The 15,969-nt window shown below is 45.3% G+C and overlaps 3 protein-coding genes across 3 annotated transcripts; 2 read left to right on the forward strand and 1 right to left on the reverse strand.

Moving 5' to 3' along the window:
* Positions 1-2,578: 2,578 nt before the first annotated feature.
* Positions 2,579-3,409, forward strand: HO133_000086 (uncharacterized protein; the record flags this gene model as incomplete). Its single annotated transcript, XM_037291026.1, has 1 exon — positions 2,579-3,409. The coding sequence occupies one exon, from the start codon at positions 2,579-2,581 to the stop codon at positions 3,407-3,409; it is 831 nt and encodes a 276-aa protein (XP_037152461.1).
* Positions 3,410-7,736: 4,327 nt separating this feature from the next.
* Positions 7,737-8,795, forward strand: HO133_000087 (uncharacterized protein; the record flags this gene model as incomplete). The annotated part of the gene is made up of 1 exon (XM_037291027.1): positions 7,737-8,795. One exon carries the CDS (start codon positions 7,737-7,739, stop codon positions 8,793-8,795), a length of 1,059 nt encoding a protein of 352 aa, XP_037152462.1.
* Positions 8,796-14,930: 6,135 nt separating this feature from the next.
* Positions 14,931-15,793, reverse strand: HO133_000088 (uncharacterized protein; the record flags this gene model as incomplete). The annotated part of the gene is made up of 4 exons (XM_037291028.1): positions 14,931-15,400; positions 15,479-15,574; positions 15,667-15,685; positions 15,752-15,793. 4 exons carry the CDS (start codon positions 15,791-15,793, stop codon positions 14,931-14,933), a joined length of 627 nt encoding a protein of 208 aa, XP_037152463.1.
* Positions 15,794-15,969: the final 176 nt, after the last annotated feature.

Genomic DNA, 15,969 nt, shown 5'->3' on the forward strand with positions numbered 1-15,969 from the left:
TGTGTCCTCCAGTCAGCAAAGCACTGATATAGTCTTTGCTGCTGGGACTATGGGGCCTGCGAGACTTATTACATGCCAAGACAGCCGATCCTGCGAGGATTGCAGCCAACGCCGGGGTATATAATCGTTGGGCCAGGGAGAAAGCGCGTATCGTAGGAGTTTTGGTTTGAGGTCATAGAGATGCGAGTGTTTTGTTTTAGTCAGCGTCGACGCAAAAAGGCTCGTACTATTAGAATCTTTGGATAGGGAGGTGCAAAAGTGATAGGGAGCAAGGCACACCGATGCCAACATAGTTTACGTAGGATGTTCATAGCTACTTACCCCGGCTTGTATGAGTCAAATGCTCATACCACCCATTAATATGAGCCACCTCGGTCGTAGGCCTCGGAAAGATGCGCATCCTGCAACGATGCATCTCCACGTCGCAATCGCCAAGCTAGCATCGCTCTCTGGTCTTTTTCGCGGATAGGAGGTTAGCTCGATGGTGTCAACCGCCCTAACTAGGCTCGTACCATATAATATCTTCGAGAACACTCCTGCGATAGCAAGTGGTCTCATAGTTGATGCGTCGACCTCCGCACACGCAAGACTTGCGGGCTGGAACCAGATGGGTTAACGTTCGTTGTACTCCTCTTCTTTAATCGAGGGAAGTTTCGGTGGGAGAAGGCTTCCTAAATGGCAGCGTTGTCACTCTGCATGAGGATTGTCCTGTTCGAGAGTCCCGAGGACGAAATCCGAGATATTTAATGCAATTTCGGTCATGAATCGTGGCAGAGCCTAGCGCCAATCGATATTCCTCTTTCATGAGTTGATTCCTTCCAGCAAACCATCAATGCTTTGATCAACAGCCTGGTAGGACCAAGGATGGAAGATCATACCATCTGACCTCTTGCATTGATATTTGCACGACAACAGTGTCAAGAGCCACTAGCTTCCTCCGTATCCGGAGAGATGGGGTCTCATTGAGCAGAAGGCGACCGCGATGACTGATTCGAAAATAATAAGGAAAATGCCTCACTTGTCTGCGTGTCTTCGAGTGCAGCGACCCTGGTTCTGCTGTAGAGATCTCAAAGGCACTGCTTGCCGAACGCAGATCGCTGCTGATTTCGATTGCAGCAGCGGACTTCTTCCCGAAGTTGAGAATCATGAAACCATCTTTGTAATATGTGTCTAGGATCTTGTCAATCAGCAAGGATCCTGGATCATACAGTTGGTTACATGCACGCGACTGGTCACGCGCATATATAGGCTTGCTGCCGGTAAGTTTGCAGTCATATCCACGGGTCCGTTGCAGCGTAACGATGTCAATAAAGATACTAGGAGTTCATATCGAGCAATGCCTTTGTTTGAAGTGATTTCAGATATCGAGTGCCGAAGGGTTCCGGTTTATTAATCCAAAAATCCTGTACTTTGGCTGAAGCTAGCATCCACGAACGCCAATGTTTCTGGCAGCATGCCTGTTTCAGGCTCAGTCGTGAAGAATCTCTTCTAGCTATGCGTGGTGCGTGTGGAAAGGGGTGGATAATGCCTTACTACTCGAAACTCTCTTCAACATCACGATCTGCGGTGTGTGATGGTGGTAAGCCAGGCTGCCAAAGCTCATTTGAACAGCGAACTTCATTCCCATTTTACTTTACAATTACCGGCCCGAGCTGGGCTCCCATATCTGCGTTGCGCAATCATAGAGTCTTGGTCATGGATGATAGATTGTGAGCCATAGATGGCTGCTGAAGTTGAAGCCATATATGATTGTTCTCGGGAACATGATGATGCCCTTTGAATTCAAGAGAAAGAAAGCCGCCTTTTCTCTGTCGAGCACGCGAAGTCTTCTCATTGGTCAGAAGGTCATAATCCTGCGTCTCGGCAGAAGTCCATGGAAGTCTGCGGTTCGTTCGTTTTTTCTCGGTACACCCCCAAAATAGGGCCAAGTCGCAGGTGTTCTCTGCAAGGTATCATCCTTCCACATCTAATCTCAAGGCACGATACAAGTGCAAGGCTCATCTGCCATCTTACTGTGTCACGTTAGGGATAACCGTTCACCCTTATCCACCTGATCAAATCACAAATTTGTGAAGGAGGACTCTCAGATTTGTGAACTTCCATCTCAGATTGGTGAGCCTTCGCAGCAAATTCGTGAGCCTTTTTTACAGAATTGTGAATATCCTTCGCAGGTAACCGCACCTCTGTCCAAGTGTGTTACAAACATCTGTTTGTTGCCATCGAAGCTAACCATCTTGACAGACTATCCACACTCCGGCTCGAGTACCGCTTGCATATGGATAGCGAAAGCACAAATTAGAACAGCTTGGCTCCAGCGCAATTTTTTCGTCCATCTCCAGAGCACTTGCAAACTGTTGAAAAAAAAGTTTGGTGAATCTACAATCTCGGTGTCAGGATTGAAAAGGGCAATGTCAGTGAATTCCCACCACTTCGATGAGTGTACCATTGACGCCCAAACAGTGAGCTTTACCTACCACAGCTTGTGTCTTGCCCAAAACTCCTCAATTCCCATCAGACTATTTCGCCGCTTCGATACACTCTTCCTCCATCTTTCACTGAACGGTCAAGATCGGGAAATATGGCTGGAAATAGTTGGTCCAAGGTCCCTCGAGAGATCAGGGATCAGATCTACATCAATATGGTCCAAGGGAAAAAGTACGTGCTTGTTGACGCTGAGGGTTCCCCTGACAAACCCCTGAGCGCCTTTTACTACCGCGAGCTCGACTATTCTCCTCCAGCATACGCCGGTCTGCTGCGAGCGTCTAAAACCATCAGCAACGAATTACAAGAGGTTCTTTATAAGGAATGCGTTTTCCGTGCCTACCTCTCCAAACACCGATACCGCCTTGTGACACCCCCGGAACCCCGAGAATTCGCCCGCATCCAGAAAATGGAAATCGTTCTAGACAATGCTATTTACCTAGCGAACCCAATTACTCTACCAGGAACAGATGTACGAGGTTTCGATTCGTATTACGGGGAATGGTTCGAGGCACTTGGGGGTTCTGGCGCCGACCACGAATTTTGCCGGATCAGGATCATAAACATTGCTCCAGAAACATTTTACCTCACGCCGGTCTGTAGACAGCTTCTGTATGCACTCAAATCCTTCACCGGCTTCGGCACAGTGATTGTGGAGCTTGGAGACTTGCCAGATTCCCAGGCCATCCAGCTTCCGGCTTCCCATGGAGCGAATCCTCAGGTAAAGGATGAACCACCTGAAGAGCCGATGTATGCAGGAGCAAGATTCGAGGCTTTGAAGAGGACTATAAAGATCGAATTGGAACCATATCTTGGGAACTGCATCTACTACGACCGTGGTCTTCTACGTTGTGTGGAGTTCCGCCCTCGGACCGATGATCCGATACCACCAGGCTGCGCCCCATACATCGAGGCGTGGGACGAGTGACCGCGCCATCAGAGACCAAAGCGTGTCGTCAGTGAATGGGAGAAATGCTGCTTGTACTTACGGAATTGGTAGAGTCAGAGCTGTTTCATAAGGAGGGCTACAAAGTTTCGAGATGGAAACAGACGTCGTCTTGCATGAAGAGAGAATAAGACTAACAAAACCCTCTCTACAACAGGGTGCGGGGACAAAGAAGCCTAAGTTGAGAAGGGCCTCGCAGAACGACAACAAACGCTATTGTCAGATTCTGGGTATTAGTCTTGTTACGTCAATTTCAGATAAAACTCCAAGAAATAGCCGCCTTTTCATAAAAAAAACTGCTGTAGTCCGAACGTCCAATGGCAAGAACTTCTAGCTGGCTCGGATCATGTCAGCATTTCGAGAAGTTGTACCGCTTCGACACTAACAGGATCTCGAGACCCTTGGCTGCCATCTCCGAGTCGAGGGTCTGAGGATTCGATCATGACGATATCGGACGTGCAAGACCCTCCGAGAGAAAGCCGCTCATCACAAACCGTTTTCGGTCAGCCCACATCTTTAAGTTACAGCCTGCTCTCCTTCGCTCGTCTCTCCCTGAATTCAACCTGGACCTTCAAAATCTCATCATTAGCCTTCTGCTTAAGGTCGATTACAACAGGTCTCCGAAGATCATGAGAGCACATGACATAATAGACATTGCGACCCCATCGGTAAAAATCGTGCCGCAACATAGTGATGCAACAATAGCACCGCTTTCCCCTCCGCACCCCCTTCGAAATTGTAAATCTAGACTTCCATTGCAATCCATCAATCAAATCACGATGGCCGATAAAATCTGTTCGCCTTCGCTCTTTCTCCTTAATTTTAGGCGTGGGTTCTAGTATCTCATCTCGCCACAACGGGACTGTGGATCGGTGGATGTCATGATATAGTCGCTTGTTCCAGATATGCCGGGGATACGAGTCTACTACAGACTCCATATCTACCTGTTCTGCACCAACAAGTGGCTCTTTATTCGAGTTCACCTCGTTCACAGCCATTGCATTCTTTCCCACACACGCACGCCTGCGCACATCTATTATTTCACTCCAGATCTATGCCACGTTGGCATGAGAGACTCTGGGAGTTGAGGTACGAGAATACGCATGTTCAGGCGTCTTTTCAGCTGCTACCCCTGGCGTTGAGACAGCCTAACCATTTGTCGATATCCTATGTGTACTCTATGTGTGATATACGTCAGAATGAAAACACCAAAAGTGACGTTATACTCCTCAGCTCATAGCTTTCTGCTCGAGGGTAAGGAAAAGCGCCGTACAAGCCCTGTATCTAACTACACATACTTTGCTCATACTATATTTTTTTCGATTTTCTCTAGCTGGACCACTCGGGCAAATATAACCGTTTCTGCTTATGTTCTCTCCATGGGGATCCCTATGTCCCTATGGGAGCCATCTAAGAAGGTATGACACCGATATGGGGTCCTGCCAGCATTCGCAGGGAGCCTCACGAATGTTTCATTGCGTTTGGGTTGATTTGGAGAGGTCGAGGCGGGAAAGGCGAGACGAGACGACGGAATAGACAAGCTCCTAAGGCAGAGTAACGTGCGTTGCTGGTCTCAGGCGGTCACAGAGCTAGATCATTGAGCGGCGTGACGTGAGCAAGGTGCATCATGGTGACATGTTTGCTTAAGTGGGCGTGTCTCCAAGTCTTGCTTGTGATGAACATGTGGCAGAAAGTGTGTGCAAATCATAAGAGGCGAGCAAGCGTCGCGCCGGACCGCCTGTTCCGTCTTGTAGCTGTTGAAAAACTATGCAGATTGCTTAGTAAATCACCAACTAGCAACAACACCTTGCGAGTGCTATAGGTTCCCTCGCGGGTAAAAAAAAGCCTGCATACTAACCAAACAGAGATCAATAGCGATCTCCTGTTAAAAATAATAGGCAAGATGTTATGACTCTCTATCAATAACCTATTATTTAATCATCGTTATCTATAGTAGCTTATAATCCATTAAATATACTAGCTACTCTCTTATTTATAAAGTTCTAATATATATATTTCTTCTCGAATTCTAATAACTTACTATTACGAGCGTATTCTATATCTCCCTTAATATATTATTTAGCTCTATTGCCTATTAGAGCCTAGCGTATCTTAGTAGAGATATCTACTACGACTTAATATCTTTTATCTATATAGTTATTCGATATATAGTTATCTTATTTAATATATCTATATTAATATTATATCTATATCGATTCTAATACTTACGACGTAAAGAGTTTTAATAGACGAGTTATATATATATAAGTAGTTTTATAAAATTAAAAGATCTACTTTTAAGACGCGTAATAGCGAGTTTATAAATAATAAATAGAGAGTTTATAAGCTATTTTAGATCTTTTAATATTTTAGATATATTACGTATAAAGAATATAGCGAGTTTTTCGAAGCGCTAAAAAGAGTAAATATCTTTAATCTTAATAATTCTAGCGCTTTCTTCTATTCTCGTCTTAATTTTATTAATATATATAAAAGAATAAGATAGAGCTTAACTTAATAAGTATTTCGCGATTAATAATTTTAATAATAGAGTTAGAATATCGAGCTTAATATAAATATTTCGATACTATTAAAATATTTATATATAATACTTCTTTTCTTCTTTAATTAGAAAATAACGAATTATATTAAATAATAAGTTATATACGATTATATCGCTAATAATAAGTAGAGAAACTTTATATTTATTTATCTTATAGATATAATCTATAATAAATATCTCTTAACTAACTCTTAATATATTTAATATAATTTCTTAGAAAAAAAGAATATATAATCTAAATCTTAAAGTTCTTTAGAAATTTAACGTAGTAAATATTAGAATATAAATATTTTATTAATACTTACATCGATATAACTAATTATAATTCTTATTAATAGATTATAATCTTTATATTATAGATATCTTATAGTTTTAAAATAAAATTCTCTTCTTTATTTTTATAATATAAATTTGAAATAATCTTATCTAAGATTATATAACTCTTTATATACTTAATAATAACTTTCTCTATTTTTTAATAAGAGTAATCTAGTAAAGAATATTATACGCTATTTATAGAGTAATTAAATAGTTATATAACGCGTTATATATTTTAAATTATTAATAGTTATTAGAATAATACTTAATTATAATCTAAAACGAATATTTATCTAAATAAGAGAATCTAGAAATTCTCTTCTAATTAATAGTTACTTTTATTTTATCTTCTCGAATATAGCGTAGTTATATCTTATTTATAATACTCTTTTAATTTTTCTTAATATAATAGATAATATATTACGAGAAAGCGTATCTAGTTATTAATTATAGCGTTAAAAAAGCGTAAATCTTATCTAAATAATAGAAGTTCTCTAAAGTATACTATATTCGTAATATAATAATAATATAGTCTTTTAAAAATATACTATTAAATCTTATATAAAAAACTTTCGCGAATAATATTTAATAAATATTTTAACGATAATAATAGTAAGTAAAATAAAAGATAAAAATATATTAAATTATAAAGAAGACTTTTAATCTTATTTCGACTATATATAAGATTTATATTTTATATAATTAACGACTATATAAAAGCTAATTTAATCTAAGAATATATATATATTTAAAGAAGATATAAAGATTAAAAGAGAATATATCTATATTATCTATTATTATATATCTTAAGTTTCTCTTTAATCTTTTATCTTCTAATAATATAATTCTTAATATTAATATTATAACTTAAAATCTATCTTTATCTAGAATTAATATTTAAATTTTTTATATATTTAACTTATTAATATTAATATATAACGATAAAGATTACGATATACTTAATATAGACTTTCTTAGACTCGAATAATAGAGAAAGAGATATTAATATTATTTTCGATCTTACGATTAGATTTTCTATTCTTAAATCGTTTATAAAAACGATAGCGTATATATGAATATACTATTCTTTCTATAATGCATATCTGCTAGATGACGATATAGCTTTTTTCAAGAAAGGAGGAAAAAAGAGAGGATTTGTGTGTGTTTTTGATAGGGGATCGCTATTAGTCTCCATTTGGTTAGTGTGCAGGCTTTTGTTTTTACCCGCGAGGCTCCATCTCCTTAACACTCCATCTTCAATGGCTCTCCGAGTCCCTACATCGATCCCACCAACCACAGCAACTGATATGGTCCCTCCTCAACATTTCGCTTCGTGTCCCGGCATTGGCTACACACAGGTGAACTCTCGTGGCTAATAACGAAAGCAACTCCATAAATCAACAGCATCTTCTATCTGCCTTTCTCATCATGGACTCGCCATCAGCGTACGGTACATTATCGGCGTTTCCAGTAGAAATCAGGCGCCAGGTTTGGCACGAACTTCTCTGCGAGCCCGTCGCAATCCTCACGCCTTTATGGGTCCTCCGTTCCCGGGATGGATTATACTATGTCAAAATCCCTGAGCGCACTCCTGTAGACGTCGCCATTTTCCGGTCCTCGCAAGCATGCGGGGTCGAAGCGATGGAAGTCTTCTACTCGGAACACACCTTCTCCTTCTGCGCGCTTCCGAGCCTATGGGAGCTCGAGTGCATGGACATCAACTACAGCCTGAGGGTGGCTCAATTCATCACAGATTTCAGAACCAGGATGCCGTCGTACCCCACACAGTTGGCTGCCCATCACATCAGGGACGTCAGGATGTCGATCAGTATTCCGCGTTCCAATGGCTGCTTCGGGAGCTACCAAACGTCAGACCATTCACTGTGTATAGCTTTGATGCACAAGTTGCAAGCCTCGGGCAAAGTTCGCAAGACCTGCTCTATCGACCTTCTGTTCTTCGGCATTGATAAATGCCCGGAACTCATTGAGGTGCTCGGACCAACCTTCTTCCGAGCCTTCAAGACCTTGACGGCATTCAACAAGGTCACCATCAACAGCAGCGGCTTTCCAAGACCTGCATACCTGACTTTCAATCCTGACAAATCATACGCATCTTGTCTAGACTGCTACAAAAATACAGCTCTAATATGCTACGTCATGCAGAGAATCGTGGAAGAGCTAGAACCGGCATTGGGACCTGCGACCGTGCTGGACGGTAGCTATACGCACATCGCTGAGTTTCGCCCACGGATTCGTCCAGCGGAATCTGGGAAAGCGGGAACAATATTGGCGGTTCAAACCAACATGGGCAACAGGGGAATCGGGCTCAAATCATTGATTGAGAGGCTTGGACGTCACCAAGCTATGAGAACTAGTGAATGGGGCTTGTTTCCATGCGGAAGGCGTGCCATGAGCGATGGTGTATTCACAATCTGGTCGTACTCTAAGGAGAGAATTGCAGCAGCGATCTCAAGGATAATGAATTGAGGCTTGAAGACAGAAGCGTTTGACAGCCTGCAATGTATGACATTCGACTCAGTAAGTTTTCGTGCTAGAGAGGTCACTATCACGACAGCATTATCATGCGTGACCGTTTTTGTACAATTGTGTAAATCTTCCTGACATTGCAAGAGCTCAGTATGTAATGGGTATCAACCGCTGCAAGACTGACGTAGCACGCCATGACTCGCTTTGTAACTCGTGTTGATCCCTCGCCGCCAACACTAGATCACCGTCGCCAAGCCTTGATGCACTAACAAGTTCCTCCCCTTTCCCATGGAGCGCGACTCCTTGCTGAATTTCAGCCCGGCCAGGAGGGTGGCGAAAAGTACGTGAACGCATCAAGCGCTCTTTCCCAGGTCGACAGGATGTGTGGATCTGACTGATCTGGAAGGCATGTAGCGCAGAAGTCGAGGGCCAGAGGCTTTTTGATCACGGCCATACGCGTACATCTGACGGCGGTAAGGACGAAACGCTGGAACTACTCTGTGCTTCTGCATAACGCACTAGTGAGCCTACAAATACGAACAGGATCAAGTGTGACATGGTATCCTCAAACTTTGATGCGTTGGGAACCCATGTCTCTTTCGGTCCGCCTGCTATCATACTTGCAAACAATGCACGGCCGAGCCTTGTGAGTGCAGGATTTTCAGGCTGCAGACTTTATCCTTGCCGGGGAAGTACAGCCTCAGATCTTCGTCTGAAAAATTCACTGGAAGTTTATGAGGGCGACGAATTTGTGCGTATGTATGATCCCCCAAGCCCTTAATCCCCTTATTGCTCTTTGGCTAGGACGGTACTCTCTGTGGAGCTGACAATCGAGACGATGGCAGTGGTCATCATGCCTCACGATACGGAGATGGTCCGTCAGGCAGCGCCAGTGACTCTCATAGTTGCACCGACTGCCTAGAAGCAAGACATCAGCAGAGTGAGGTCGAAAAGATGCCCGATCGTACGGATTAATTAGAGGTCATCTGATCGCACCCGCTTTCGACCGAATCGGAGCCTTTCAACGTGGGCAGCCCTTTGTCCGCTTATCCGTACAATTTGCAGAAGCTACATCCTGTGCAGACTTTGCGGCGGCCTGATCTGGTGCCATCTGGGCGCAAGGAACGTTTCGGTGCGTGTCCGTGAAGTCTGCATCACAGTCGACGCATGCGAGACCTCCACAATTTGGGTAGATGACACAAGTATCCATTGTCGGATCGTACCGGCCTCCAGACTGGCATGTTTCGACTCGGCAAGTGGGTGGTCTGCGTCCACGATGCTAGCGTGTAGCGTTCGTATCTAAGGGTTCGTTTGACTCGCTTTGTTTCTCTTAATGTGACAGAGGTCTAGATCGTACCTGGCAAAGGTCTGCGGATCCACGAAGGCCTTCACGACTTGATATCCGAGCAACTGCGGACACGATGGACACTTGAGTTGGTCGGCTCTCTTGCTGTCCAAGTCTGTCCCGAAAAACTCGGCGACGCAATGAAGGCACACGTCAGTCTCATGACTGCAGATATCGGTGACCATCCATCCGCCTCAGGGTAGTGGTTGGAATGAAAGTAGTAAAGGAAACGATGCAGTCATGACCAGTTATTCCACCGCCCTGTGCAATCGAGGGGCCCTGGCTCAGTGAAGCCATCGATGGCCAGGCAAAGGAAGCTCGGGAGGACGAGGCCAATAAGGACCAAACGAATGATGGTGTAGTCGTCTCTAGCAATGGCATGCGATTACCATGACTGTTGCCATTATGTTCCCAGCAAGAAGATCTCAGGGACGTACGTCAGAACCCGCTCAAGTATCTGCCCTCGGATCAACACATATGTCAACATTGCGACAGCGGGTGTGCTTGACCAAAGCTGGATCGATTGGTTGTCCAACAAAACGGGTGTCTTTGTGTAGGTTGGCGGGTAAATATAGATGCCTGCCTGGATGCTGTTCCAGACCTCAGGCCATGACAAGGAATGTTCGATGCATATACCTGATTGACAGTGTCAAAGAAGTTGGGATTCAATGGTTTAGACTGGAGATATTTCGGAAACTCATCAAACGTCTTGTACATCAAACTCTCTGCCCAGTGTCGCAAATCAAAAGATCCGGCGAGGAGACTTCGAGTGACTTGCAGTCCTAGCACAGAGTATCACCGCATTGCTCTCCAGTTTTCCACTTGTAGAAGGCATGTGAGCATTCAGCTCATGTTTTCTTGCTCGCTTGTTGGAAGCAGGAAGCACAGGCGTAGTGACACTGGAAGACAATATGTGGTATCGCCGGGTCCAAGCCAGAATCCAAAGCCCGCACGCATCTGAATTGAGTCAGGGGTGCTAGAATATGCCTCATTGAGCTGCGAACTCACTGTATTGGTCAGTATCTCGGGTACTTACCACGGATAAGGATAGGTGTGCCAGTAGAGGTCGTACAGCAAGATCAAGCCTTCCGGTCAGAGATCCGTCTATCCTTCTTCTCCAATGGATCATCAGGTAGAGTAGAGTACGTACGTCACGAATCAGTGATGCGCTGTAACAGAGCTGCGTATCCCATGGCCTCGCGAGGTCTTCGTTTCAGGGGTAATTCTGATCCTTTGAAGTATCCTCAGAGGAGATCGCCAATCTTTTGGTGTCATAGTTGTTGTTTATCATGCGATCTTAAACATTGTCAGCAAAGTTTTATTCTACGAATACTGTTACGCGAAAGATATTAGTTTGGTCAAATTGAGTTGGAGGACTATAATGTGTTGAGTGCTTATTGAAGCACTGCCAATCATCGACTGTTCCTCAAGACTAGTGGCAATAACACGGGGTGGGGAGTATAGCGGGACGTTGATTGATGCAACGGAACGATTGGGGTTCTAGAGCTCCGTCGCAAGAGAGCTTTGGGATCAGACGTACAACTGGAGGAATGTGATGGTCTGGGAAGTTACGTCTTTGCGAAGTCAAATCACGTACCAATATCCCTCAATTCTGCGATATCAGGTATCAACGAGATAGTAGAGCCCAAGATGTGGCTCTCTATTCTTACTAACTGCCACCTTTTCTCAAGACCAGAAGAACTAAATCATGAAGTCATGTTGTGCCGACATGACTAGAGCCGGCTTCTTGTCTCGCATACTATTGGCGGAGCAAAGCTTCGCATGTGTTACTGTGAATCACGCATCCCAGCGAGCCAATCACGAGCACGATGCTGCAACTCCGCGGGCACTGCCCTGAGTGGCGCAATCTTGGGTGCCGCTGGCTGTGTCTGGCTATCTCCGTTGGGTTCGAAGAACCTTCACGTCGATTACTAATGCCACTGGTGCACAGCTTCGCAGCCCTTTTCCTTTCACTCAGGTGAGAATCTGCCCGAAAACGGTAGAATAGCTCATTCGAGCGGCTCATGGGTGCTCGCTCAGGGCATCTGACGAGCAAGAAATTTCTTTGAGGCACCCTTCCGTGTGGTTCAAAGGTCAGACTCAGCATATTCAAACTATCTTCAGCATGGCGTGGGCTTGTTGGCTTTGCATTTAGAGTCCTGACTTGACCCTGGACCCTGCTGGCTGCGTACGTTCCATGCTGCAGGCCGGAAATGCTGCAGACGGGAACTGGTCCAGGCAGGTCGTGCTGCAAATTTGCATTTGACGTACTGCACAACGCACAAGGGTCTCTTATGGGACCATGGGTATAAATCCCACAAACTGGGTCTGTCACTGAGTCCAACGAGAAAAGGGGAGCCTTGTCCAATAGTATATCAGTCACATCGCGAAGAACAACAAAATTTCAAGACAAGCGGTTAGAATTGATCTTTAGCCTGCTCGGTACGGGATCCTGGTACTCCTTAGCATTGAGCTAGCTGATGGTCTAGACAAAGCAGAAACAGCTACACGAGCCCCCCATCTAGTAAATGCGCGTATAAAGAAAGAGAAATGATGATGTCGTAAGGTCTTGGGCCGTCGGATGCTATGAGAGATAGCAAGTACTTGGGTTGGCCCACTAAGTCTCGTGAATGGCATCAACTCATTTGGGACGACAATATGGAATCACCATCGAGCGCTGCATTCGGAGTGCCGCGTCTCGCTTTTTATGTTGTAACCAGCTGATTGAGACCGTGCGTTCTATGCAGATCTATTATGCAGCTGGCCCAGACCGGACACTCCCTTCACCTGCAAAAACTCCCACGGGCTGGACGGCTATGCGACCGCCGTATGTATGGGAATAAATTGGGCTCGGGACCTCTTCTCCTGCTCTTCGGTTGACAATACGCTAGGCTCTGTGAAGCCCGATCGAGCAGCTGTATAGCTGCACTTCAGCCGGACAAACGCGTCGGAGACTCTTCTGTCTTTTTTATCACTCCTTTCTTTTGTGGTGGGGATTAAGATGGTACGTGAAGAGGCGATGTTCTCCATTGGCTTGACTAATTGGGTCATGTGCGTTGGCGCGAAATGGATCACTGCGAGTGGCCTGCCCACTTTCCTGCAAAGAGCCTAAATGAGTCGGTCTTGAACTCCTTCGGGTTCTTTAAGCCGCTTTTGTCATGTTTGCTTCATGACACGTGTATTGTTCCCGCAAACGCAACAGTATGCATCAAGTATGCTTTCATCGGACGCTCCACGAGTCTGGTATACGTACATGCAATCCTGTCGTCCAAGATAGACCGCATTGCCGAACCGTGCTCAATGGACATGTCAAGATAGGACTCCGTACGGGGTACAGAGGCCCCTTGGAACCGCTTCGCGCTTATATGCTCGGAACACTTGATTGGGGGACTCTTCAGATGATGCGTCTTCCTATTATCCACGGTAGCAAATGGTTACACGACTTGTAACATTTTTACTTTCGGAGAACGATGAACCCAACACATTCAAGCTGCTTGCTTTTTCTGGACTACAAGAGGTGTCTTAGAAAGCCGAAGGCCCCCTAGGAACTCTTGCCGGACCCTGACAGCCCTACGGCTGCCAACCCTAGGTACTCTATACCCCAATGATAACCTCCAACACAAACCAGCTCTAAGTGCAATATCCGAACGGTTAGAAGTTTTGCATTAGGGGCACATGAGAGCTTGATCGACAAAATTGAAGTGGTCATTCAAAACGCGTCAACAGACGATAAGATCTGAATACTCGAAGAGTTAGTAAAGATCAGGGTCCAATGACATAAAAAGGCTTGGTGATTCTGACGAATCATTTACCTGTAAGAGGCAATTTGCTGGCCCTGGCAGTAGGGCTGAATATCGATTTGAGTCTACATTTGCAGCAATCCTCAATCCACCACAAATAGTCCAAATGGGACCCAACTCGAGAAATAGGCCATTGAGATGGCAAAGCTTGATTTCGTGAAGTCTTCGTATCTAGAGGTAGTGTTGTGGTGGTATGGTTGTTTGCAGTGCGCCAAGACCGGCAAAGGGTTCACTTCGGGGCCAGCCCAACGTCCCTGTCAGGCCCTGAGGTACCTCATAGAAGTCCTTGGATCTCAATCTATGCGCTCCCAGAAGAGATTTTAGGGTCCCCCACTGCAGGGGTCGCCTTGCGAAAGTAAAGGCTAGGGCTGCTACTAGCGCTGTCCAGGACCTCGTACGCCGACCTCCCGTACCTCCGTACTCCTCAATAGGGTGCGGTCCCCCAATATCAGCCGTAGCCCCGAAGCAGATCTAAGCGCATTATCCACTTCAGGCAACCTTTCAGATGAAGTTGTTGGTGGTGTAGGAGATTTGGCGCCTAGAACTCGCGTGCTGACCTCCGTATTCGAATGAATTAGCCCAACCGAGATGCCCACCGGGGTCCAAAGTGAGCGTAAATGTAACGTGATCCACGAATTGCTCTTATCGTGCGTTCGTGGGATGCAAATTGGAATAATTAACTATGATATCAGGCGTTTGCGGGATGCAAATTCGAGTACTCTATGTGACTTTGCATGCTTGAACACCGTCAACGACATCTTCCAAGTGAATAACCCGAGGCATGAAGGAGGACCAGAGTATAGAGACCTTAGAAACAAGCAGCTTCCCCTGGAACACATGGACGGGAAAATGATACTGCCTTTGGCTGGTACGACGAAGAGCGAGAAGACAGTGGTGCTTGTTCAGGTGAACGTCACAAAAGGCGGCATTACCATGGCGCTGTGTCTGCATCACAGCTTCAGATGACAGAACGCAAGACCCACTTAGACATCACTCCTTGTTCAAAATTTCCACCATCTTTTGCGCTATCTGTGCCCACATGCCTCGCTCGCTAGAATTGGGCACTTCATGCCCGCCTTTCCATGAGTATACTGTCAAGTTTCTTTCGTCCACAAGCCCCTCGGTCAAGGCAACGAAATGTGCCCACGGATCGCTCTCTCCACGTACGAAAAGTGTGGGGATCCGAACCAATGGTATTCCAGAAAGCGAGACATCTAGCCTCCTGCGCCCGCTCGCGTCGAATGGTGGAAATGGAGAAAGAAGCACGAGGCACTGGACACTAAGTGGGCGGTGGAGGAGGGTGGAGAGAGCTGCGGCCCCGCCTTCAGAATGCGCGAATATGACGTCCGGTTTGTTGGTGCTGACCGAAGAGGCTATAAGCTCTGCTGCGGCAAGGACAGAAGATGGGGAGTCGCCATCCCAGTGTCTATAGAATGGAGGTGAGAAGAACTCGCCGACTCCTATTGCATGGCATTAACAGAAGTACTACGAAAAGCAGTCATAAGTGTGAGGAATGGAGAGCGATCGTGGGCCTTTACCTGGATATGGTGTTGACTCTACACGGCCCTGTAGGTAGGTAAAGTCCAGTCTAGCATCATCACCCACAACCCGGCGGAGCTCTTGCTTTAGCGGAGCTATTGGAGAAGGACTCTGGTCAGCAACCATGCTTTGGTCAACATCCCTCAGCGGCATAGGACCTCCGACTGCTCGAATGTTGCGCGCATACCAGCTTGTGACTTTGTTACCTAGACAGGATTACGTACGATAATCAATCAACGGATTCTTACCGCAGATAAACGAGGTATGCTTACATTGGAATTGGACCCATAGCCGTGCAGACAAAGTACTCGCATATTTCGATCTTTCGATTAAGTCTCAGAAGACTCGCAGCAAGGTCTATGAATTCCAGTGGTTTTAGCATTGGTAGCAGGATTTTTTTCTTTTCTTTTCTCTTCTTTTTTTGGAAGCTCAGTGGAATCGTGGGGAACAAAATAGAGAGCCAAAAAAAGCGCCCGTAAGATTTCCGGAT

The sequence above is a fragment of the Letharia lupina genome (genome assembly GCF_014066315.1).
Source record: "Letharia lupina isolate WasteWater1 chromosome Unknown contig_10, whole genome shotgun sequence".
Taxonomy (NCBI): Eukaryota; Fungi; Ascomycota; class Lecanoromycetes; order Lecanorales; family Parmeliaceae; genus Letharia; species Letharia lupina.